At 37.8% G+C, this 26,322-nt stretch overlaps 3 protein-coding genes across 3 annotated transcripts; 1 reads left to right on the forward strand and 2 right to left on the reverse strand.

Annotated features, from left to right (window-relative positions):
- Positions 1 to 3,652: 3,652 nt before the first annotated feature.
- On the reverse strand, positions 3,653 to 8,018 carry LOC143551131 (uncharacterized). Its single transcript, XM_077041638.1, has 7 exons — positions 7,793 to 8,018; positions 6,742 to 6,914; positions 6,572 to 6,650; positions 5,809 to 5,981; positions 5,639 to 5,717; positions 4,876 to 5,048; positions 3,653 to 3,736 (listed from the first exon to the last, which is right to left on the reverse strand). The coding sequence occupies exons 1-7, from the start codon at positions 8,016 to 8,018 to the stop codon at positions 3,653 to 3,655; spliced, it is 987 nt and encodes a 328-aa protein (XP_076897753.1).
- Positions 8,019 to 16,156: 8,138 nt separating this feature from the next.
- Positions 16,157 to 19,097, forward strand: LOC143551119 (beta-glucuronosyltransferase GlcAT14B-like). The gene is made up of 4 exons (XM_077041628.1): positions 16,157 to 16,721; positions 17,655 to 17,730; positions 17,831 to 17,946; positions 18,576 to 19,097. The coding sequence occupies exons 1-4, from the start codon at positions 16,157 to 16,159 to the stop codon at positions 19,088 to 19,090; spliced, it is 1,272 nt and encodes a 423-aa protein (XP_076897743.1). The 3' UTR covers positions 19,091 to 19,097.
- A 1,891-nt stretch (positions 19,098 to 20,988) lies between these two features.
- On the reverse strand, positions 20,989 to 25,789 carry LOC143551115 (uncharacterized). The gene is made up of 10 exons (XM_077041625.1): positions 25,721 to 25,789; positions 25,530 to 25,591; positions 24,723 to 24,866; positions 24,510 to 24,620; positions 24,229 to 24,421; positions 22,798 to 22,856; positions 22,657 to 22,709; positions 22,322 to 22,544; positions 22,104 to 22,212; positions 20,989 to 21,251 (listed from the first exon to the last, which is right to left on the reverse strand). Exons 1-10 carry the CDS (start codon positions 25,758 to 25,760, stop codon positions 20,989 to 20,991), a joined length of 1,257 nt encoding a protein of 418 aa, XP_076897740.1. The 5' UTR covers positions 25,761 to 25,789.
- Between the last annotated feature and the right edge of the window lie 533 nt (positions 25,790 to 26,322).

Genomic DNA, 26,322 nt, shown 5'->3' on the forward strand with positions numbered 1-26,322 from the left:
GTCAATGACACCCTCAACTAACGGGGGTCCGGGGGCAGCACCCCTGGTAGCGGGGTCTAGGGGCGGCAGCCCCTAGCAGGGTCCAAGGGGCAGCGCCCCTGGCTGGGGTTGAAAATACATCAGAAAATGAATTTTATAAGATTTCGCATGGAAGAATTTCGCTTTGCATGCAACTGTTTTGCTTCGCATGGGGGCGTTTCGCTTCGCACAGGAGCGTTTCGCTTCGCACGGAAACATTTCGCTTCGCATGGGGACGTTTCGCTTCGCATGGGAGCGTTTCGCTTCGCATGGCTAAGCGAAGCGAAATGCCTGTTTCGCTTCTCATGGCTGAGTGAAACGAAATGCCTGCCTTTCTTCGCTTTTACCATTTTTAAGCTATTTTACTTCGTGGCTCTTCCTCAGGACCTGATTTTTACTCTTTCCCAACTTTTGACACATTCTGACCCCATGCACCTGATCCTGAACCCATCTCTCAAAGTCCAAACACCACCTTTTTATCACAAAGTGCACCCGAGGGGTTATAACTTACCAAGTTTATATTTTTCTTACATTTCACAACCCGATCTATCATTATAACTGTTTGCATGCCGATTCTAAACACAAAACTTAACCATTTTAAACTAAAACCCACATTTTTCTTGCGTGTTCGAGTTCAGATCTTGACAACTCGAGGATCTGGACGTGATTCTTGTTGCTTGACGATGTTAAACACGAGATTCCACCCTTCTTTGGCTTGGAATTTAAATCCAAATGCTAGAGAGAGTGTATGTGTGTGTTTCTTGAGTGTGTGTGTTTGTGTGTTTGGATGAGAAAAAGAAAGGAAAAGAAGAAGTGGTTGGGCTTATATAGAGGGGGGTTTCACGGGTCCCACCACCCATTCCCAAATCCTACTCCCAAACACTTAACACAGGACTAACTTAACGACACACAGTTAAATAACAAAACTTTCCGTCATTCATTATTTAACAAAAAGTTGGACGTTACACACCCATTCATGCTTTAACACAAATGCAAATCAAGAGGTCTTAAACGGGTTGCAATGAGGCTATAGTGTAAGGGTATGGAATGGGGAATATTGAAAGTGGCTCAAGTGATCCGACCCGGCTTGTTACATCAAAACAAAAATAAACAAAAAAACACACTACTATCTATATAAGTGACTTGTATGACAACTCGATACACATGACTTTAAACATTGCTTCAACTTTTCCTTGTATTTTCTTTTCTTTTTATTTTCTCATTTTTTTTTGACTAATAACTTGCAAAAACAATTAACTACTACTTTCTATTGATTAATAACAAACAACTACAATTACAAAGAAACCTACCAAGCCGGATCGTCTCACAACATACATCGGGGTTTGATCAAATAAAAAGAATAAGTCCAATAAAGTTTTCTAAAGGAACCAACCCCCGCCCCTCTCATTACCCACGCTCATATATGTAATTTATGAGGCCCAACCACCAAAACCCGCACTCACACTCATTCGAGACGAGGCTTTAACCTAAGTGCCTTAATCAGTTTTGCATTTATGGCAAGCTAAGGTCTCGAAATGCATTGATGGCACAAGTTCTAACGGAGAATAACCATTTCGTCACCGCTCTTTGTTTTCCCAATACCCAAGTGACCGTGGGCATGTTATGTGATTTGATAAACCGAAAGCATGCTAACCTTGCCTAGAATACTACTCGACCACATTTTTAACATAGCTAAGCAAACTTGATTTTTGGGGGAAATATGACCATGGAAAGGGGACCAAAACTTTGCCCCGCCAATTTTACCACTTTCCGGTGTTTTTCTTTCAATTGATTTCTTTTTCAACAATTTTTTTTTATAAATTAATCAAAAGATTCCCCATCCCCACACTTGGGATACATTGTCCCCAAGGTATGGTTTTGAGAAACTAAAAACGAGCACAAAAACACCACCTCTTTTCGACCCGCATCATTATTTCCAAAGGTTCCACCCTCAATCCTACCACCCAACTACTAAACCGAAACATAAAATAAACAACAGTACAACAATATACAAAAAAAAACACATGCACCTGGTGTGACGAGGCCCTCATCAGTAGTACGGCGGTTGTGGCGGCCTGAAGATGGAGGTCATAAAGTCCGAAAATTCACCAAAGTTGAAAGCTCCACTTCCACCGCTGCTGCCCTCTCCCGATGATGGTGGTGGTGGTGCCATCGACTGCATCGGGTCCACCCACATGGAGTAATGCAATGGAGGCTCAGGGTATCGCACATAGCCGTCGTATGGAGGCAAAGATGTGTAACCCACACTTGGTGGATCTGGAATGACCTCTTCACCTGCATGCCATTGTTCGTGCATTCTCCTATTTCGGTCATCCATATACCGCATGTTTGATTCGTGCTCCCACGCATAGGCGTGAGCACGGTTCCACATCTCGTTACGGTCATGCCTCTTTTTCTCGGCTCGTTCATGATAAGCCCCCATGAAAGTTTGGTGGTCGAAAAGCGCTCGGGACTCCTCCGACTAATTATCGGAAGTAGAGGGCCGATGCCTCTCCACCACCTCGTTAATCGAACCCATGTGAGCCCAATTGTCCCCATATGAAGCATATCCTGAAGAATAATCCCAACCCCTTTGTTGGGATCCACTACCACCAACATTCTCATCACCACCAACCATCTCCATGTCTTCGTCGTCACTTCCTTCCTCAATTATTTTCTCCTGGTCTTCACCCGTCTCTTGTTCAACATCCTCCCTTAATACTCTCCATTTCACATCACTGTTTTTCAACTGATGGTACCTTTCGCTCTTTGTATATGTCCAACCTGGCCCCAACGCATCCAACTTATGTTCCGTAAATATCTTCTTCAACGCAATTGCGCCTGCTGAAATGGCGCCGCGCAACTTCAGTATCGCCGTTATCAATCGGCAGTGAGGGATTAACTTTCTCTTGTTGTTTTCTCTACTCGTCCATATGTTTAACATGGCTAAGTAGCGAAAGGAAATTCTTGGCTTGCCACTCATCAATGCGGCCAAAACGGGCATGTCACTGTTTCTTACCACTGAAATGTCGCTCCGACGGGGTACCACATTGGATAGACATATTGTCATCAACAATTGAGCTTCAATCCTCAACTCCCTTCTTTTAAAATTCGAACCTGTACCTCTACCCCCTTTCAACACAGTCGATAATATATTATACCATTGCAGACTTTTGTCGGGATGGTCAATCAAATTTCTGACCGATGGATATACATACGAATTGGATGGCTTGCTGTCGAATCGAGCAATTTGATTGAGTGTTTCAAAAGACATCTCCACTGTTGTTCCACCCACGGTACCAATCAACTTCATGTCTGAGCCTCTCTTAAACTGTGGGCACCGCAAGGTAGAAACCCACTCCTCAATCTCCCTATCATATAACACCGTGCTCTCTCCATCGTAACACTGGTGGGCAGCTTCCCAGCCTAATTCTTCAAACTTGTCGAACACGCCAAACGCTTCAAACCCCGAGTCGGTCACTTCCTTCTCACACATAAACCCTTCCAACCTTTCTCTTATACCGCTCATCTTATTCTTGAACAATTCCGGTTGCCATTCTAAAGCATATCTCGATAACACCCCACCTTTCCAGTCGGATTTTGGGATTTCTAATTGCACATGCTGTTGTTCTTCTCACAACCGTTGTCTTTTAGCTTGGGCAGCCCGACCACTCATAGATGCCGCCTTTCCTTTCCCCTTGTCCGAATTCCTTCCCATCTATACACACAAACCACCAAAAACAAACCAAGTTAATTCAATATGTCCATCCCCACACTTGCTTATTACCATAGTTTTTGAATAAACAACTCGTCATATAATTAACCAATGTCACAAAAATTCAATAAACACTTAATTTTTCAACTTTTCCATGAAAAATCACCAATTTCAAGCATTTGTTTCTTATCCACAACTACAATTTGTAACCATTATAACCAACAAGCAAGAGGGTTTACACAAATCGATACTACCTTGACAGATTTTGCAATGTATTCAAAGAGTTGACAATGAACATACCTTGGTTTGATGTTTATGGTGATAACAAGCACTTGTCTCAAGCAAACAAGAAAACCCCAAAAATCTTTGAAATATTCGGAACCCTAACCCTCACAATCGGGTTACCACTTAAGAATTGATGAAAATGGAGTTTGGGTTGTTAATCCTCTTACAAATTCACACACAATCGGGTTAAGAAACTTGGATTTGAGGTTGTTAATTGGAAGAGATAATGGGTAAATTAGGGTTTTAGAGAGGAGTGTGTGAAGAAGGAGAAGATGGTTGGTGAGTTTTGTGGCTGAGAATGGATGTAAAAGAAATTTAAAATTCGTTTTTAACCTTTAAAACCCGTCAAACAGTAGCAGGGGAAGCCGCACCGTGGGACATGGTGTGAACCGTGGTCCACGGTTGACCAAGGTCAACGAAGTAGTCAGGTGAGACCGTGGGCCACGGTGTGAATCGTGGTCCACGGTGATGTTGTTCCAGGAATTCCAGAGTGCACCGTACCGTGGTGACTCTCTGGACCGTGGGCTACGGTGACCGGACCGTGGGACATGGTTGGGACCGTGGTCCACGGTTTACCTGTTTTTTTTATATATATATATATATATACTCGACTAAAAGAAAGAAAATTACATAAATATGACAAAACTTAAAATTACCCTACCCCTATGAAAAATCCTGAGATGTCCTCAACACGGTGAAGAAATCCATACGAACTTCCCCACACTTGACTCGAACTTACTCACACGAGAAGGGTAGTTTAAAACAAAATAAATGCTAACAAAAAGCTATTTACACCATACCACATACCTGGGCCTTTATGCGGCGGAACCGTCCGGTGAGCTTAAGAGGAAATTCACCTTGTCATTGTCAAGCATGTTCACGTCTTTCCCTTCTAAGTATGGTTTGAGACGATGGCAATTCACAACTTGTTTAGCTTGACTTTGCATGTCCTCAATCTCCACATCACCAAACTTCCCGACTCTTGTCATCACATACGGGCCCATCCATTTGCTTTTGAGCTTCCCGGGAACTTGGTTTTAAAAAGCGACGGGATTTAAAACAGAAGCGTGAGGCGCAAAAGCGAGAGCTTTTCATACTTGAGGCAAACGTATTATATAATTTTTATATATGTATATATCATGAGTTTTTAGCATCTTGACTCATGATGTAGCTATATTTAAGCATTATATATGATTTAATATATAAACTACCTACACATACAGCCTAAAAAGCATATTGTACAACATTTAGATGCTTAAAAACCATTTGTGTGCGAAAGGCAAGCGCCTCACCTTCGCTTTTAGGTCGCTTTTTGCCTAAAAAGCTCGCCTCAGGCTCGCCTTTTGAACATTGCTCGCCTTGACTAGCCTAAAGCGAAGAGGCCCTCGCCTTAGGTCGCCTCTCGCCTCGACTCGCCTCAGGCGTGCTTTTTTAAACCAAGCCCGGGAAACAATTTGAGTCTTGAATTATACAGCCACACTTTTTGCCCAACCTCAAATGGTCGTTTCCTTATCTTGGCATCATGCACTCTCTTTAATTTCTCTTTGTAATTCGAAGCACATTCATACGCCTCATCCCGGATTTCCTCCAACTCGTTCAATTTCAACTTTCTTAACTCACCGGCTTCCTTGTAATCCAAATTAACATTCTTAATTGCCCATAATGCCCGGTGAGCCAAATCCATTGGCAAATGACACCCCTTCCCATACACCAGCCGATAAGGAGTGGTACCAATTGGTGTCTTGTAGGCCGTGCGATAAGCCCACAATGCATCATCCAAGGAAATTCACCTTGTCATTGTCAAGCATGTTCACGTCTTTCCCTTCTAAGTATGGTTTGAGACGATGGCCATTCACAACTTGTTTAGCTTGACTTTGCATGTCCTCAATTTCCACATCACCAAACTTCCCGACTCTTGTCATCACATACGGGCCCATCCATTTGCTTTTGAGCTTCCCGGGAACTTGGTTTTAAAAAGCGACGGGATTTAAAACAGAAGCATGAGGCGCAAAAGCGAGAGCTTTTCGTACTCGAGGCAAACGTATTATATAATTTTTATATATGTATATATCATGAGTTTTTAGCATCTTGACTCATGATGTAGCTATATTTAAGCATTATATATGATTTAATATATAAACTGCCTACACATACAACCTAAAAAGCATATTGTACAACATTTAGATGCTTAAAAACCATTTGTGTGCGAAAGGCAAGCGCCTCACCTTCGCTTTTAGGTCGCTTTTTGCCTAAAAAGCTCGCCTCAGGCTCGCCTTTTGAACATTGCTCGCCTTGACTGGCCTAAAGCGAAGAGGCCCTCGCCTTAGGTCGCCTCTCGCCTCGACTCGCCTCAGGCGTGCTTTTTTAAACCAAGCCCGGGAAACAATTTGAGTCTTGAATTATATAGCCACACTTTTTGCCCAACCTCAAATGGTCGTTTCCTTATCTTGGCATCATGCACTCTCTTTAATTTCTCTTTGTAATTCGAAGCACATTCATACGCCTCATCCCGGATTTCCTCCAACTCGTTCAATTTCAACTTTCTTAACTCACCGGCTTCCTTGTAATCCAAATTAACATTCTTAATTGCCCATAATGCCCGGTGAGCCAAATCCATTGGCAAATGACACCCCTTCCCATACACCAGCCGATAAGGAGTGGTACCAATTGGTGTCTTGTAGGCCGTGCGATAAGCCCACAATGCATCATCCAAGGAAATTCACCTTGTCATTGTCAAGCATGTTCACGTCTTTCCCTTCTAAGTATGGTTTGAGACGATGGCCATTCACAACTTGTTTAGCTTGACTTTGCATGTCCTCAATCTCCACATCACCAAACTTCCCGACTCTTGTCATCACATACGGGCCCATCCATTTGCTTTTGAGCTTCCCGGGAACTTGGTTTTAAAAAGCGACGGGATTTAAAACAGAAGCATGAGGCGCAAAAGCGAGAGCTTTTCGTACTCGAGGCAAACGTATTATATAATTTTTATATATGTATATATCATGAGTTTTTAGCATCTTGACTCATGATGTAGCTATATTTAAGCATTATATATGATTTAATATATAAACTGCCTACACATACAACCTAAAAAGCATATTGTACAACATTTAGATGCTTAAAAACCATTTGTGTGCGAAAGGCAAGCGCCTCACCTTCGCTTTTAGGTCGCTTTTTGCCTAAAAAGCTCGCCTCAGGCTCGCCTTTTGAACATTGCTCGCCTTGACTAGCCTAAAGCGAAGAGGCCCTCGCCTTAGGTCGCCTCTCGCCTCGACTCGCCTCAGGCGTGCTTTTTTAAACCAAGCCCGGGAAACAATTTGAGTCTTGAATTATACAGCCACACTTTTTGCCCAACCTCAAATGGTCGTTTCCTTATCTTGGCATCATGCACTCTCTTTAATTTCTCTTTGTAATTCGAAGCACATTCATACGCCTCATCCCGGATTTCCTCCAACTCGTTCAATTTCAACTTTCTTAACTCACCGGCTTCCTTGTAATCCAAATTAACATTCTTAATTGCCCATAATGCCCGGTGAGCCAAATCCATTGGCAAATGACACCCCTTCCCATACACCAGCCGATAAGGAGTGGTACCAACCGGTGTCTTGTAGGCCGTGCGATAAGCCCACAATGCATCATCCAACTTAGTCGACCAATCTTTTCTATCAACCCGAACCGTCTTCATTAAAATTTCTTTGATTTGTCGATTCGTGACTTCAACTTGGCCACTTGTTTGAGGATGATAGGGTGTTGCAATTCGGTGATTCACACCATAACGCTTCAACAATTTGCCAAACGCAAAGTTCTTGAAATGCGATCCACCATCGCTTATGATAACCCTAGGAATCCCAAATCTTGAGAAGATGTTGGATTGCACAAACTTGCATACCACGGAATGATCATTAGTTCTTGTTGCAACCGCTTCAACCCACTTTGACACGTAATCAACCGCAATAAGAATGTAGAGGTACCCGCATAAGTTTGGAAATGGGCCCATGAAGTCTATGCCCCACACATCAAAATGTCCACAACCAAAATGGGTTGTAAAGGCATTTCATTCCGTTTCGATATACCCCCCATTCGTTGGCAATTTAAACAATGCCGAGCGTACTCAGACCTGCAAACACACGAGCAACCGTAGTCAACTAATTCCACGGAATTAACTTAATCCCGTAAGCATAATTATATCTTTTACATCGCTTAGTTGCTTTCCTACGGGTTGCCCGTCAGTTGGCCGTTTATTTTGTTTGCATTCCACACTTTCTTTTTAAACGTTTCTTTTATGATCAGGTGCCGACATCGTCAATGCCGATCGAATTCATGTCGATTCACGACAATTATACGCGGGTTTGTCTTCGCTACCTTTTTTTAAATATGTTAACGTGTTTTGTTTGGACGTTGACGAATACTTATTTGTTTATTTACGGTATCGTAACCTGATACAGTCCGAATGCACGCCGGTTTGCAATCGCACCGTGCAGTTTTTGTTTTGTTTTTTAAATTGTCGATTTTCGCTACGTATTTGGTTTTTTTTTCCTTGTAAATATGTTAATCTGTTTGGGTGTCGGTGAATTTTAGTTCTGGTACCGTAATGAACGTAACCAGTACCTTTCAATTCGCAACGACTCGCCACCGCAGCATCCAGGTTTTACCAACCGGACAAACGTCATTCTAAATATATTGTAATATGAACTATACGAATTTTTTTGAGTGTTTACTAATTTATATTTTTTGGTTTAGTGTGAATACCATAATGAATTCAACTGATACCGATCCAGTTTGTCTCGCTTTGATCATAAGTTGTATGCGTATCAATGTTATTTTGGACGTTCACGGCTTTATTTTCTCGATTCAGTATCGCTGCCATTTCGAAGTCACTGTTACCGATTGGATTCACAACTGGTTTTGGGGTTGGATAATCTATCAAATGTTTATTTAGTGTGGAGAAGATAGGTTGACTGAATCCGCAGCGTTGCGACGGGTTTACGGCTAGTTTTTTGTAATGTTCAAACTAGTTAACTAGAAGACCCTAACTTCTAATTAGCAAATAAAACTTATAATATAAACCTTAATATGATCTAACATTTTGTTCCCTTCTCCAAATTCATAAAACTAAAAACCAAATTCATATACACATTTAGAACATGTAGAAAACATAGTTGAATTACCTCTTTACACACAACCTTTTTTTCCCTACAAGTTCAATAACCATCTCTTCGTTCTTAATCATCTACCCAACCATCGATTTATCACCCTTCTTGATCATACCTTTAGCCGACCCCTTGATCTTCTCCTTCCCCTTATTCATTTCCGACACAAACGTTTTCGCATAAAGCGTCATTCTCGACGTAAAAGATTCCGTCTGCTTCCACTCGACCGAAGGCGATTCAACCAATTCAACTTGCCACGAAATCCTCTTATTCATCGGGCCTTCTTTCCTAGGAAGATCATGCGTAACCATGTTCCCTAAAGGCGGCGGACCCTTGCTCGATTGCAAGTAGTTCCCATAATGAGTCTTTAACCTAACCTCAGAACTTACCTCGGTCACCAACGGTAGCCATTGCAATGCCGAATTCCATTTGCCCGTGATTGTAGAATCGTCAACGGTTGTTGTCGAGACGACAGGGTTCGGGTTCCCTAGGCGGGTTTGGGTTACTTTTAAATACCGAGCTCGCATACCGGGGATGGATGGCTTGTTTGACGCTGTTAGGTATTTTCCATAACAACTTTTTAAGGAAATGCAATCCTCGTCAACGATCTCGACAGTCCAATAAGAGTTTCTTGTTGAACCGTCTCGAGATTGGGAAACTGACTCTTCGTCAGTTTCTGCAAATAGGTATTTGTCTCGATAGCTTTTGAGGCGGACCGTTGATCGATTGGGAAATAGTTCCATTTCGACCTCGGATGGAGGTCGAAGAGTAGAGCTAAATCGATTGAATTATCGAAATCGAAGATAATTGAATGGGATTTGGTTTGGATTTAGGGATGTAAATACGTCCGCTTTTCATGTAGAATCCATGCAAAGAATAGTGTAAATATATGTTGGATTTTTTTGGGAGATTTGTTTTCTTGTATCCTAAATTTAAGAAGAAAAATGTTGGGTGGAAATACATTGATCGTTGTGTTTCATTTTAAACTTTTTTTTCCCCTAAATTAATATTGCACCTTCACATAAACTCACTTTTTTTATTTTGATAAGAGTAAACTGTGATTTTCGTCTTTATAGTTTGTCTAAATTTGCGGTTTTAATAAAATAGTTTTAAATCTGTGATTTTTGTCCCTGTAGTTTCATTTTAGTTACAATTAAACCTGATCCACACTAACCCTGTTAAGTCTGGTTGTTAAACTCATCAGCATGCCCCTCACGTGAGGGGCAGTTTTGTCCCTTTTCTCCCTAAATAAACCTCAACTAGGGCTGAGCACGGTTCGGTTATTAGGCGAAACCCAAATCCAAACCGAAGTAATCGGTTATTTGAATATGCAAACCGTTCGGTTTTTCGGTTTTCGGTTAATTTCGGTTTCATTCGGTTATTTTCGGTTTTTTTTCAATTATGTGTTGACATTGCAAAAAAAAATTAAAAATGAAAATGCATATTTTAAGCTTGTATAAGAACGTGCTAGTGTACCACAGTCCACATATATTGAATTCAGTAAACAAAAATAGGCATGTATTATGTGGAACAATACGAATACAAAGTTGCTACATAGAGTTTAAAAATTAAAAAGATTAAATGTTTTGTCCCGATCTTCATTCATTATATTTACTTATCTTAAAAGTTTAGTCATTCTCATCATCTTGATAATCTTTATCATCATTAATCGGTTCAGTTTTTAAAAATGGATAACCGAATCGAAACAGAAATTTCGGTTTTTCAAAAAAACAAAAAATTAACCTTCGGTTAATGCTTCGGTTCGGTTTTTTCGATGCGGTTTTTTCGGTTAATTCGGTTTCGATTCGGTTAATTCGGTTTTCTGCTCACCCCTAACCCCAACCCTAATTCACAAGCCCCATCACGTGAGGGGCTGAGGTGTATTTGGGAACAAAGAAGGACAAATTTGCCCCTCACGTGAGATGCACGCTGGTGGGTTTAACGATCAGACTTAACGGGGTTAGTGGGATCGGGTTTAATTGCAAGTGAAATGAAACCACATGAACGAAAATCATATAATTGAAACTATTGGATTAAAACTGCATATATGAACAAACCACAGGAACGAAAACCACATTTCACTCTTTTTTTTATAACATTTGGAGTCTCTATATCCATTTTTGTCTAAATAGCAAAAGCATGTCAATGAATTGTGGTTAACTTAGAAACATCATGATTAAGCCACTCATTTAAGTTTTCACCTAAAACCCATCAGATACTTCAAAACTACACAACATGCATCAACATACATATATCATTGTTTAAGTTTAAGAATTTTGAACAATAATAACTCATATAATTATATGTATCACCAATTAACACAAACGAGCATAAACCATGCACATTTATCCTTTGTTAGGTGAAGAGCATCCGTTAACATGGTTTTTGGCTATAAACTAGCTTACAATTATTCCTTTGTTACGAGCGGATGAAGAATTTTATCTTCTTCATTGATTCCCCTTTGCTCCCGTCGTTTTTCATGATCACGCGCACACATTTTTAATTTTGGCCAACAATGAAGATGGAAGGCCATTTTTGACATTTAGGTTATGTTTGTTTTTTCAGAGATAAAATGTCTGCGGACCACATATGCAGATATCTATAGAAGATGATGTGGACCAAACCTCTGTAGTCTGCAAGAAGAAGGTTGTTTGTTTTTTAACGTCTATAGACTACTAAAATAATTGATGGTGGTGTACGAGCTGTGGTAATGGGGGGGGGGGGTGGTGGGCAATGATAGTGGTGGTGGACGGTGGTGGTGGACGATTGGTGGTAGACGATGGTGGTAGGTGGTGAACGGTGGTGGTGGAGAATGGTGGGTGGTGATGATGGACGGTGGTGGTGGTTGACGGTGGTGGTTAGCAGTAGTGATGGTAGTGGACGGTGGGTGGTGGTGGTAGTGGACGGTGGGTGGTGGTGGTGATGGACGGTGATGGTGGTGGGTGGTGGCGGACAATGGGTGTTGAGTGGTGGATAGTGGTAGTGGTGGTGCCGTGGTGGTAGTGTATGAAGAGGTTTGAAGAAGTTGGATATTAGCTTATTTTTTAAGATCATAAAAGTACTTTTCAAGGATTTTTTTTTTTAACAAACTGTCTTCAGATGCTTATGTCTACGCGCCAGCAGACATAAGCACATTGCAAACCTTTTAAGCAAAAATAAACAGAACCTTACTGAATCAATTTACACTTTAACACCCTCAAGTCTTGTTATAATTTTCCCAATACTAATAGTTTCCAGTTCACTAAATAGCCACCACACCGAAGAAACACCAAACTAATCCCATCAGGGATTAGCTTAATATCTCAACCGAGGATGGATGTGGTCGTATCGTTATGAGTTTTGGTAACTTTCACCTGCAAAACAGAATACCATGAGCTCGTTACAAAAAGGGGAATGGGAGGGGGGGGGGGGTTCTTATCGTAACCACCATCCGGCATGAGAATCAGTAAGGTAAGTGGTAGAGTAATTCTTCGAGAAATAAGGTTGCATATCCTACGACCGTTGGTTCTCTCTTAGTATTTATAGCCGAAGGGAAGAAGGAGGATAGTCCAGTTTTCCCTCTCAAAGGAACCTTCTATTTTCATGGTTGAGCATGTTAATGATTTCTTATTAGATGGACAACTGGAGTATGGTGATGTACGTTACTGGCAGGTACAACACTGGCATTTCTGTGATCAGTCCATCGTGCAATCATGGGCGTCGAGGGAATATAGGCCTGTGATTGGTCTTTCCCTTCTTTGTTGCGCGCTGTCCTGCTTTTAGTACACAATGTATCTTCCGCTTAACTTTTTGAGTTATCAATAACAAGGTATTTCTTCCGTAGAGGTTATATCTCCTATGCGGATGGTCTTCCGCTTTCACGGATAATTTGCTTTACCTTATAATGTTATGCAGATGATTTGTTACCTTACCTCCACACATACTTATAAAGTTTGTATTGTTGTTCCTTTAATAACATAAATTTAACCCGTCAATAACTTTATGAAAGTATCAAAATTTATACAAACATATATCTTATATCTATATATGTATATGACTTTTAACATTTAATCTATTTAATTGCCATTACAAATTTTGTTATGATATTTCTCAATCATTATGTAAAATTAAATAATGGATTTTGGATGTTACATTAGAATATCTTCTCCTTCGTATCTATAAACATTTCAAATCATATTTCAAATTCTGTTAAATTAGAGAGACGTTGAAAGCTTACCAAATTTCATTTTGTTATATTTTTAGATAACATCATTTTAAGAAAGAGAGTATTAAACTAACAATTTAGATGGATACAAAAGCTATTAGAAGTCAAATCTATAAGTTAGTACTAAGCTTATCATGATTTGCAAACACAAAGATACATGAAAAGCAACGATGTACCCAACTAGTTTTCTTTTTCTTTAAGTTACCTTCATCGAAAAAGCCGTACAACATAATTAAATATGAAATTGTGTCTTTATTGTTATGCCATTGCTAAAAAAAATCAAGTATCAAATTATGACCAATTTATAATTTGGAAAAATATTATCAATGAGTCACATCAAATAAAGTATTAATATTAATCATGTGAAATATTATAGTCCTGATAATTAAAGATTTTATTTTAATTATAAAATTAATAATTTTAGTGATTATATAAAATTCAGATAGTTATCATTATTTCTAACAAGTTGACTTATTAATTGTGATTTTGCGTAAACTCCATAATTTTCTTCTCATCCAACAAGTCAAAAGTCAAAACATCAACTCCCGTATTTACTCACCATCTTCTCTTAACTTGAAAAATGAGAATCCACACTTGATGATATCATGGATGAAGACCCAGCGAGCGATAGCATGTGGTTATGAAGAAGATTGTCAAATAGTATTTATATATTGTTATTTGGGTCATTTTAAAAGAAGCTTATATATAACATAATCCAATTCAAAGCATAATTTTTAAACCTAGGATACAAATTCAAATTTTTACGTTTGTTTATAAACACGGTTTGTTTTTTCTAATTTAATTACGATTAAAGATGTCTGAATTTTTTTTAAATAAAATTTACTCTTTTTTTTTTAATTTAGTTTACATAACTCGTTACTCGTTAGGTCATTAGGGCTTAAGTGTCTTTTTTATTTTTTTGACTTGGTCGAGACTTTTAAATCCTCGAGTCAACCCAGCAAAAAATAATCCATTTGCCAAAGTGATTCGAATGTTCTGGCCGTTAGAAAAAAAACATTATATATTTTTCTAGCAACCCAACGAAAAGTATAAATATATATGAAACAACCAACGGGAAGTGAGCCAACAAGGACAAACAACAACCACCGATAAAATATATGAAATTGATTTTATGGAAATATACCAAACTACTCAAACCCAACCGGATACAATGAAATTACAAACAGTTGAATCTATGTCTAATACATTCGATCTAGTTTTCCATATGAACAATAATTGTTGAATTTATGTCTCATCTTTAATTTTATATTTTCAAATAGCATTTATTTCAAAAAGTAAGTATATGTAACTTAGTTTTGAAAGTTTTCATGATTCATGTTTTGCATATACACAAAAATACATGAGAACGGTATGCGTTCTCTTCTCTCTGATCATATTTAATTATGTGTAGAAATCTAATATGTTGAAAGCAACCATATATCCAGCTGCTTTTCTTCTTTTTTAACTGTTTTAAGTTATGTTTTACAGGAAAACCTTACAACATAATAAAACTCTCTTTTTGTTCAATTTTATAAAGTTAACATACAAAGTACAAACTACCTTGACACATCAAGTACATTATTAATATTAATCAATGTAAAATATAACAACAACAACACCAATAATAATAATAATAATAAGAATAATAATAATTAGCTGACCTTAGTCACATAAAGTTCACGTTTAATCAAATGAAATATGAGCTAATTCCTTTTCTTTTTGATAAATTAGGTTTTAATAATCTAAGTTATAACATATTCTTTAATAATACTTTATGCGATGATTTTTCTCTGTTTTAAAAAAATTATAATATCTTGATGACGTTAAAAATAAGTCAATTGATAATTAGATTCAGATGGAGTTACTTCTAACAAAAATGATTATGAGCATATATTATTTATTATTATGATTATTTTCATCATCATCATCAAAGTTGTTAAGATGGGACTGGACTGGACCGGCCGGTCAAACCGGTCTGACTGGGATTCGGTCCACCGTCCGGTCCAGTTCTATACAATTCAACCGGTTTCAAGAAAACTGGCTGGTCCAACTAGAAAACCGGACCAGTTGAATCGGTTTACTATAAAAATAAATAAATTTTAAAAAAAGAAAACTTTTTTCTAGTCCAATCTGTCATTTTGAGAAAAAATTGTTCGGCAAGTCTGACCGGTTCAACCGGTTAACTAGTTGTCCATCCGGTTCGTTGTCCGATCCTCTTAAGACTGTTATTAGAGCATTTCCATCCTATCCCCCAAATTTGTGTGATGGGAGTTTGTAAATTGTGGTGTGGAGTTTTGAGTGATTGTGAGTGTTAATTATAGGGCGGAGAGCAAAAAGGTAGTGATTTTTTGTAAATTTGAAAAAAAATATAGTGATTTTTTTTTAAATTATAGGATGAAGTGAGAAAACTGTAATGGTAAAAATATAAAAAAAATATTATTTAATTAAATATAAGAGAAAAATACGTTTTTTAATGTAATAACATATATGAGGAGAAGGGATAGAATATGAATGCTCTAATTAAACAAAATAATGTAGTTATAAAATTTGGCTAGTCATCATTATTTCAAACAAGTTGAAACTGATTTATTATTATTATTATTATAATTATCATAAATTTGCTCAAACTCCATAGTTTTTCTCATCTCACCCACCCACCCACTTAAAAACCAGAACTAAAACCTCAACCCAACTCACCGAGTCACCGTCTTCTCAAGTCTTCTTCCGCTCTGTAAACTAAATATTCAAATTCAAACCCACCGCTTCAATTTGCTACAAATTATGAAGAAACTGCGAAGCTTCTACATGCACATGAAACACCCACACACCATCAAACGCAAATGGATCTACCCATTAACCCTGGGGTCAACCCTCTTTCTTATTCTCATAACCCTAACTTCACTCGACACCAACCACATCTTCAACTACTACACATCTCAAACCTCGGATTTCATCGAACACAACCTCCGACCAATCTCTGTTTCCGACACCACTCCTCGTACTCCTAAGTTCGCCTACCTTATTTCCGGTTCCAAACACGACGGCCGTATGCTCCGCCGCACCCTGCTCGCGTTATACCACCCGAATAACCGATACGTTGTCCATTTAGACGCCGACTCCTCGCCAGAGGACCGGGCTGAGTTGCATAAGTTTGTGACTGGTCATCCGGTGTTTGCCAAGTTTGGTAATGTGGTGATGATCACCAAGGCCAACCTCGTGACGTACCGTGGACCGACAATGGTAGCGAATACGCTCCATGCCACGGCCATTTTGCTGCGAGATGGGGGAGACTGGGACTGGTTTATTAATCTTAGTGCCTCGGATTACCCTCTTGTTACTCAAGATGGTAAATTGAGTAAATTTGTTATTATGGTTTGTTGATTTGTTACGGGAAATGATAGTACATTGACTTAGCGGACGTAACACATGGATAAACTAGAATTTGTTATTATGTTTTGTTAACACATGGATAAACTAGAATTTTGTTAATTTGTTATGGGAGCGCCAATATAATGTATATATGTGTGAACCCTCGGGTGGGCAAAAGTGAAATTGCTCTTATTTTGACGTTATTTTACTAATCTCGTGAAAATAACGTTAAAAGTGGCGGAAGGTTAATCAGGCATCATGTGGTGGCATTGATAGCCGAAAGACAAGGGTACATGCACCAATAGGCCAGTGTCCCGGTGGTTGAGTGTTATGTGCCCTATGTCCAAGGCTTGATGCAAAACTACTAGAGCCGGGGGTCTCACCGGAAGCAGCCTCTCTGTTCCTACGGAGTAGAGGTAAGGCTGTCTACATCTTACCCTCCTCAGACCCTACCATAGTGTTGCTATTGGTGGGATTTACTGAGTACGATGATGATGATTAATTTGTTATGGGAAATGATAGTGCATTGACTTACCGGACCTAACACATGGATAAACTATACTAAAAAGTGCTGTAAGATCATTTTCATGATGTGTATGATAGGCTTGACAGATCGTATAAGTGCTGCGAGATGGGGGAGACTGGGACTGGTTTATTAATTTTAGTGCCTCGGATTACCCTCTTGTTACTCAAGATGGTAAATTGAGTAAATTTGTTATTATGGTTTGTTAATTTGTTACGGGAAATGATAGTACATTGACTTAGCGGGCCTAACACATGGATAAACTAGACTGAAAAGTGCCGTAAGATCATTTTCATGATGTGTATGATAGGCTTGATAGATCGTATAAGTGCTGAAAAGATATAAAGCTAATTGGTATTGATTGTTTAGTCTTACTGTTTGTTGCAGATCTGATACATGCATTCTCTGGGCTACCTAGGGATCTTAATTTTATTGATCATACGAGTGATATCGGATGGAAAGAGTGAGTTTTTTTATTCAAAATGTGAAATTATTGTGTATTTTTGGCTGTGAATGTGACAATAATGTGACTGACTGAATGAATGTGTGTTGTGATTATATAGGTTTCAGAGAGCAAAGCCGGTTATTGTTGATCCGGGATTGTATATGACTGAAAAAACGGATGTGTTTTGGATCACACAGAGAAGAAGTGTACCAACAGCCTTCAAATTATTTACAGGTTTCTTTTCCCCTGTTGTTCAATGATAACTGTGATTTAGACATGTAGTTAGGGAGGTAAACGAACTGAACCAAACCGAATGAAGCCTTGTTGTGTTCATTTGCTAAGTTTTTATCGGACAAACAGACGGTTCACAAACGCATTATTGAACAAAAGTTTGTGTGTGTATGAACTTGTTTGTGTTCGTTCGATAACTTTTTAAGCGGGCATGTATTAAAAGCCTTTAAAAAAAGTGTGGATGGTCGAAGTTCCCAAAAGTTTAAATGTTTGGATAATAAACTAAAAGATATAAATTATAATATATATATATATATATATAAGCCTTTAATGAAGGAAACACGTATGAACGAGCATTAGCATTTACGTTAATGAATGAACATAAGCAAACACGTTAGCGAACGTTCACGGACATAAATGAACGAACTCGACATCTGTTTATGTTCACTCATTTAAGCAATCGAACGGAATTTATTGTTCATGTTCGTTTGTTTATTAAACGAACTTCCCGCCCGACAGTGCTGAATGTTCGGTTCGGTTTGGTTACAGCCCTACATATAGTCATATACACCAGATTATTCAATTTTGAATGTGAAACTGAAATAAGTTTAAATTATTACATTTTATCACAGGATCTGCTTGGATGGTTTTATCTCGTTCATTTATTGACTTTTGCATATGGGGATGGGATAATTTACCTCGAACGGTTCTCATGTACTATGCAAATTTCATATCATCGCCCGAAGGCTATTTTCATACAGTTATATGTAACGCAAAAGAATTCAAAAACTCAACTGTAAACAGTGATCTACACTTTATAGCATGGGACAACCCTCCGAAACAACATCCTCACTACCTTACATTACAAGACATGTCTAGAATGGTTGACAGCAACGCCCCGTTTGCAAGAAAGTTCCATCAAGATGAACCCGTGCTTGACAGGATTGATTCTGAGTTACTGGGCCGAGGCCCGGATATGATCGTTCCTGGCGGGTGGTGTGTTGGGAGTCGTGAAAATGGTTCAGACCCGTGTTCGGTGGTTGGGGATGTTACGCGGGTTGATCCTACAAACGGGGCGAAACGGCTCGGGAAGCTTGTGAACTCGCTTTTATCGGATGAGAATTTTAGACCGAGACAATGCAAGTAGATGTGGATGTGTAGATTTGTGACATGTGGCGGCCTGGCGGGTGTTAGACTTGATTCTGGACATACCGATGAAGAGCGAATGGTTTTTGGTGGTGATGATGGTAAATGGTAATGAGTTTTTAGTGACTTTGATGTGTTGTAGTGGCCTATTGGCTGTGAGTAAATTCTTTTGGAACCCTGATTCATCAAATTTTATGGTCTTTTTAAAGGGTGGTGGTGATAAGGGTTGATTGTAATGAAAACAAATAATTTGATGCCATTTTAGCAGGCAAGCACAAGAACAATGATGTAAAACATATCACAGTTTCAAAACATGACTTAGCTGATGTGCAGTGTTGAATTCATCTTAGATAACTTTTTTTTTTTTTTTGTTTTTTTTAAGTATATAATTGTTTGTGATTGGTAAATGCTTTTAGCTAGTCACTTGTAAAAGTTATAATTCTTATTTCTTTTTAAAATTTATGTGCTAATTTTAGTCTAGTCCCCGATACTAATTCCAAGCAACTAGTATTGTCAATCCACTTGCTAATACTAGGCTAGATGTGTTTAAATAGCTCGTAATTTAAAACGTGCTTGAAATTAATTCGTTTACAGACCAAGCTAGCTTGGCCATGGTCGGTTTACAAACCGAGTTTGCTTGGATTGGCTCGTTTACCAATGAATTTGAGCACAAGCGGGTCTTGCCTCGACAGCTCGTGAACAACTCTGTCTGAGACGCAAAAAAACTAAAAATAGGATCTCTTGAAGTACCGAGTTACATTTCGTTTCTTGTATTTAGGGAAATATTAAGCTTGATGATTGTCATTACATTTAGAATTACTCTTTTTGTGACTTAGCTTGTGTAAGTTTGTGTATAATATAAACTATACTTAAGTTTTTAGTGTTTTTGGTGAGCTATTGTTAGGTGGATGACCATAATTAACTATGATGTAATTTTAGTTATAAGTAAAAAGTTTATTATTCTGAAGAATTAAATATGATTTCGTTTTTTGCGTTACAAGTTATTTCCTATATTTGTGAGTGAACCAAATGAATAAGATTGAAAAGGTATAGACTTGTATTATGTGAGGAATGAAAACATTAATTTTAGAAGTAACGTCAGGTTTTAGTTAATATAACTTTATAAAACACTTAAGTATTCTTGAATACGTTTTGATGTGACAGGGATATATCCTTATTATATGTAACTTCAAACATCGGCAAAAGGCTGTATTTTTACTGACTTGCAGTTAGATCTAAAGATCATAGGAATGTTAACAGATTTTTCAGTTACATGTGAATGTGCATTAACCCAATGTATGGATATCTTGATACACTTTTCTACTTATATTTATTAACTGCAAATTACTACATTATTTTTGTCCACTGTAGGATTTGAACTCTCACAATTTGAGAACGACACAAACACCTTGATATCATTATGCCACAAACACTTTGGTAAAATAGTACTACGTTGTCTACTATGGAAACTTTTTCCATTTACATGTGTTGTAAAAAGTAAAAAACCATGACTATAATATTTTGTATTTTGTGTCAAAAATTTCGGTTTGAAATAGGCACTTGATTTGAAGACAACCTGGAAACAAGCATTATAAGAAACGAATCTTACATTTACATACTATGATGGCAGTGTGACCTCGTGTCATTCTTAAAAACTTCAGACCAAAACGCACGATAATGTTTTGTCACACCTGCATAGTCGTGTGAAATCACTAGGAGGCACAACTATGCAATCTCATAAATACATACGCGTGTGAGATTCTAACCTTGATAAGCATTATAAGAAACGAATCTTACATTCACATGATACATGAACTCAATAAATGTGATATTTATTGGACTCGAAACAAATGACAAGGCTATAATTTTGTAACAAAACAATAATTTATCCTAAAATTCCTAATGGAATGGAACAGGTGTACCGTGCTTCTTGTTAACAATAGCCATTGCCAAATACCGATTTCCCATCCCTATTGGCGTCTGCTCATCCGGACCTTCCCAAAACGGGGCTTCACCCTCCCCCACCAATCGCCAGTACCCGGTTCTTAGTGACTCTGCCTGCTCATCTGTGCAGTTTTGCAACAACGCTTCCACACGAAAATTTATCCCAAGATTTCCAAGAAACTGAGACTGAGTGATGGGCCCGTACACACACACGTCTTCTGCAAAAAAATTTAAAAAAAAACTTCGTATTTTTATTTATTTGTCTTTTTAGACAACAGAAGCAAAAGATGGGTATAATTGTAAACAAACAGAATGTTAGTAAACAGCTTGTGAACCATTCAGCGGGAAGTTTGTTTATCTTAGTTTATTTAATAAACAAACGAACACATGCTTTGTTTGTTCATTTATGTTCGTGAACGCCCGTTAATTTAAAATCGTTTATGTTTGTTAGTTACGTTTGTTTAAGTTTGTTTACATTCATTAATATATTCATTTAAAATTCATGGGTGCAATATAGATCTGTAAAGCGTAAACGAACCAAACATTCAAGAACCGTTATGCGGGAAGTTCATTTATGTCCGTTATTTAATAAAAAAACGAACATGAATAAAAAATTTTGTTCATTTAGTTAGACGAACGAACATGAACACATGTCTCTTACGCTCATTTATATTCATAAGCGCTCGTTTATTTGCGTTTGTTAGTTTGCATTTGTTTAAGTTCATTCGTTTACGTTCAATAATATGTTCATTAAACTTTTTTGGCCCATTACGACGTAGTTCAGTTCTAATAACTTTTTAGGCCCAACACACTGTTTTTAACATTACTCTGTACTGATTTCAGCTCAGCTATGTCCGCTCATCTATGTTCGTTTACGTTCATGAACCATTCGTTTATATAGTTAACAAACATAAACGAACACGCACATGTTCATTTTCTTAACAAACGAACAAGAAAGCCCCATTTGTTTAATTGTTCGTGTTCGATCATCTGTTCGGTTAAGTTAAATGAACGAACATGAACGAGGTCTGTTCTGTTCGTTTGCAAGCCCAGGTGTAAAGAATGCAGACCTGAAACTTCCTCAGCAGAGTGTTTGATTGCAGGAAAGTCAACGTATGCGCTTAGGTCAGCAGAACCAGGATCATCCAGAATATTAACAAACTTATGTTTTCGAATTGCCTGCAAAAACAGTTAAAATTTAAAATAGTTATTGTAATCATGTTTGATAAATCAATATTTATGAAATTCAAAAGGATAGACAAAAAATGTGTCGGCGGGTCAATCTGACCTGAAGACTGTCAGAGACTATCGAGTCCAAGCCATAATCAATAATAAGGGCCCCACCACCGTCATCACTTATTCTCTTGGCTATGGTTTGTGTCAAATCCATTGCTTTGGGGCAAACTTCAACATGTTCCAGTTTAGTCAACTCTTCAGTCGGGGCCCACTTGCAACGTTTTAGAAGATAGAGTGTTGCTGGTGTAGGTTGAGGTGACAGCACAACACGGAACCTGAAGAGTGAACATAAAATTAAAACAATTAATTAACTCAGATGGTAATCAAATACAAGCTTCAATGGAGTATATGATATTAGTCTATTGTAAATTTATGAAAAACTATTACTTTGAATCTTCTCCAACATCAATCATTTTTTCACACCAGCCACGGGAAGCTTTCTGGAAGACACAATAAAATAGTGAGTAGCAATTTAATTACTAGCATCAGAAAGATAGATGAAGAGCATAAGAAACTACATAAATAAACCTGAAATTGATGAACTGGTAAGGCATCAAAGAATTCATGGGCAATAATAATTGTCGGCACTGCATAAAAATCATGGATTATATATTCATTCCTTAATGTGAAAGCAGGCACACCAATGCGTTAAACTCATGGATCAGTTACCCAAAAGTAACTAGGCCTGTAAACGAACCGAAAGTTCGGCGAACTGTTCATGAAACGTTCGGCGAGAAGTTCGCTTATGTTCGGTTATTTAATAAACGAACGAACATGAACACATGTTTCCTTCGTTCATTTATGTTCGTGAACGTATATGCTCGTTTATTCATGTTCGTTTATGTTCGTTTATGTTTCTTTGCGTTCATTTAAGTGTGTTCATTTATGTTTCTTTGTGTTCATTTAAGTATGTTCACATATGTTCAACTATGTTTGTTTATCTTTGTTCAATTATGTTCGTGAGCTGTTCGTTTAGATTTTAAATAAACGAACACGAGCATGTTCATTTTTAAACAAATGAACATGAACACCAAATACTTGTTCGATTAAGTGTTCGTGTTAGTTTAAAGTTAAATGAAGAACACGAACATACCCTTGTTTGTGTTCGTTCAGTTCGTTTACAGGCCTAAAAGTAACTAAACTTTGCTAATTCTGTTTTTTGAGTGACGCGGAATTAAACTAAGTAACTATGCGTGTTTAGGAAATATGGCACAAACGCGGTCACTGTATTCAACAATGTAGTACAAGTAGGGAGAAGAAAGCATGAATATAACAAGACAGATTTGGCTAAGGGTGTAAACGAGACAAGCCACTCGTGAGCTACTTTAGAATTTAGATCAGCTGGCTAAAAGCTCGAATCAAGCAGTGCTTAAACAAGATTGGGCCTAATAATAAGCTTGTTTAATAAACTGTAAACGGACTCCCAAGCTTCACTTATCGAGCTGGCTAATGAGCCTAAACAAAACTTTAATCTGTATCATTTTCAGTTAATATATTAAATATATGTTTATGAAATAATCATTATAATACATGATAATACTATGATAAAATAAATAAATAATACGTATTATGTTATATAGAAAGAATAAAAGAAAAATATAAATATAAAATGATTATAAATATGTATAAATTATTTAGCAAATAACAAATGAGCCGAGCTCGAGCTTTGGAAATAGAGCTTGTAATGAGCCGTGCTCAAGCCTGGTTGGGCTCGGGCTTAGCTAGGCTCATTGACACCCTTAGTTTTGGCATACAGAAAAACTCCAAAATTTGGAAAATAAGGTACATTGTTTACATATGCTAATCAGTAGGCTAGATATGATTTGAAGGAGTCACAAATAAATCACATTTGTGTAGATTGATATGAATGATGCTCTCCAGAATATGAAAGATTGAAAGATAATATAAAAACCATGAGATATGCAAAAACATTATCAGCTATACACAAAAAATCCTTACATCCAGTTGGAACCTCCTCTAGGGTCAAGTGCCAAGAGACGGGTATTCCAGTTAAGGTGGTAGCAGTATTTTCATCAACACCATCTTCATCATTGCATTTCAATGTTTTCTTTTGGATTTTCTTTAATGCTGGACTCACTTCAATCATGTGTATGTTTATGGATTGAGTAAACTTCTCAAACTTTGAAGCACCCTGCAGTGGGAAATTGCATTATATCACAAATCATAGTCATCATTGCAAATATATTAACGAAGAAGCATTAAGCATCAAAGTATTATACTCGTAGCAGATCAGCCATGAGTGTTCCTCTTCCTGGCCCAAGCTCAACTAGATTGACCTTATTTGGTTGGCCCATTTGCTCCCACAAACACATTGCCCAAACACCAACCATCTGAAGCAATAACAGCACGCAGACATATAATAAAATCAGAAATGTTTGGATGAAACGACCGACCATGTTAAAGAATGGGCACTGCTGCAATATGCAAATTACCTCTCCAAACATTTGGCTTACTTCAGGAGAGGTTATAAAGTCACCTTCCGCACCAAAAACATCCCGGTTGATATAAAACCCTGCCTTGGGGTTTATCAGTACTTCCTCCATGTACTCAGCAACCGAAATCGGACCACCTCTAAACTGAAAATACAATCAAAACTCATCATGAAGATGTCAAAAGGGTGGAAAATTGACTTCAATGGCCAAGGCTGTCCCCAAGAATCATTAAAAATTTTTGGGCTAAAGGCGAGAAAAATTTTGGGCCTTTAGTAAAAAGAATTTTTTTTGTTTTTTTTACTGGGCTTAAATATTCAAAATTTTAAACGGGCTTATTAGTTATGATTTGGGCGTGCAAAATTTTGTTTATAAAAACGGGCTTAAATGAAATGAGTAAGTAGATTTAAACAATAAGAATACATATATATTTTTCCAAAAACGTATATATATAAAAAAATCTTTTTATAAATTTTTTAAATTCGGGCCTACCTTGGTGACTGGGCCGGGGAGGGTGACCCTCCCTGCCCCCCCTCAAAGCTGGCCAAAAGTACAAATCTATTAGTTATGTTACAACATCAAAATAGCATGGTGATAAACCGTTTACGATACGAACGCGTGCATCCTATGCTCGAATCTTAATAATAATTTCATTAAACATTAAGCAACGGGGGCTAACACTTTACTACTATTAGTGCTTCTTAAATAAAACTGGATTGTAAGGGTTGATAAATATCAGGCAAAATGAAATAATTGCATAAATGTATGAATAATAATAATAATAATAATAGACAGAAATGAAAATAAAACCTTAATGATGCTTTTAAGATGCTTAACAAGCTCAGAATCTGCGGAAGGTTGGTGAGAATGCTCTGCAGAAATGAACACAATTAACTAACTAACTAACTAACTTATTGCACATCTACATAATAATAATAATAATAATAATAATAATAATAATAATAATAATAATAATAATAATAAGTGGAGAGAAAGTGAACCAGGAGGATTGTTCAATCCAGACCGATCTATGGATATCATGGCGGAGGGTTGATTATCGGAAAACTGAGCGTCCGCCGGTGGTTCGACGGAAGAAGATTGACGGAAAGAGTAAGGTTGGTGGTTGATGAAGTAACGGCATCTTTGTGGTATGGAAGCCTGTGCTATGAATCTTCGAAGCATTTGTTTGTTTCTATGGGCGTTGTGTTAGTGAAAAGAGTGCAGGTTCTCCGAGCAAAATAAACCTTGCAAACCCTCAATGCGGAGTGTTGGTTCATATTGAGTATTGTTTTTTGGAAGATATTATTGAACTGGGGATGTAGCTTAGATGGTAGAGAGGTATGGGGATCGATACCCTGCTTTTCCATGGTCTTTTGTCATTTTTGCTCCGTTTTGTAAAATATCTCCACCAACACCATCAATCTTTTTAATAATTCTAATATAATGGGTTTTTTTTATGTTGGAGTGAGTCGAGATCAATCCCGGCGTCTTGGGCCGATGCTTGCTAGACTTGGGGTATGTTTGGCAAGGATATTTTATGAGCTTTTAGAAGCTTCAAGCTTTTAAGAAAAAGCTCATACCTAACAAAAAGCCTTGTTTGGTT

The sequence above is a fragment of the Bidens hawaiensis genome, unplaced genomic scaffold (genome assembly GCF_021521415.1).
Source record: "Bidens hawaiensis isolate Kalapana, Puna unplaced genomic scaffold, B.hawaiensis_p1.1 tig00016268_1, whole genome shotgun sequence".
In the NCBI taxonomy this organism is placed as follows: Eukaryota; Viridiplantae; Streptophyta; class Magnoliopsida; order Asterales; family Asteraceae; genus Bidens; species Bidens hawaiensis.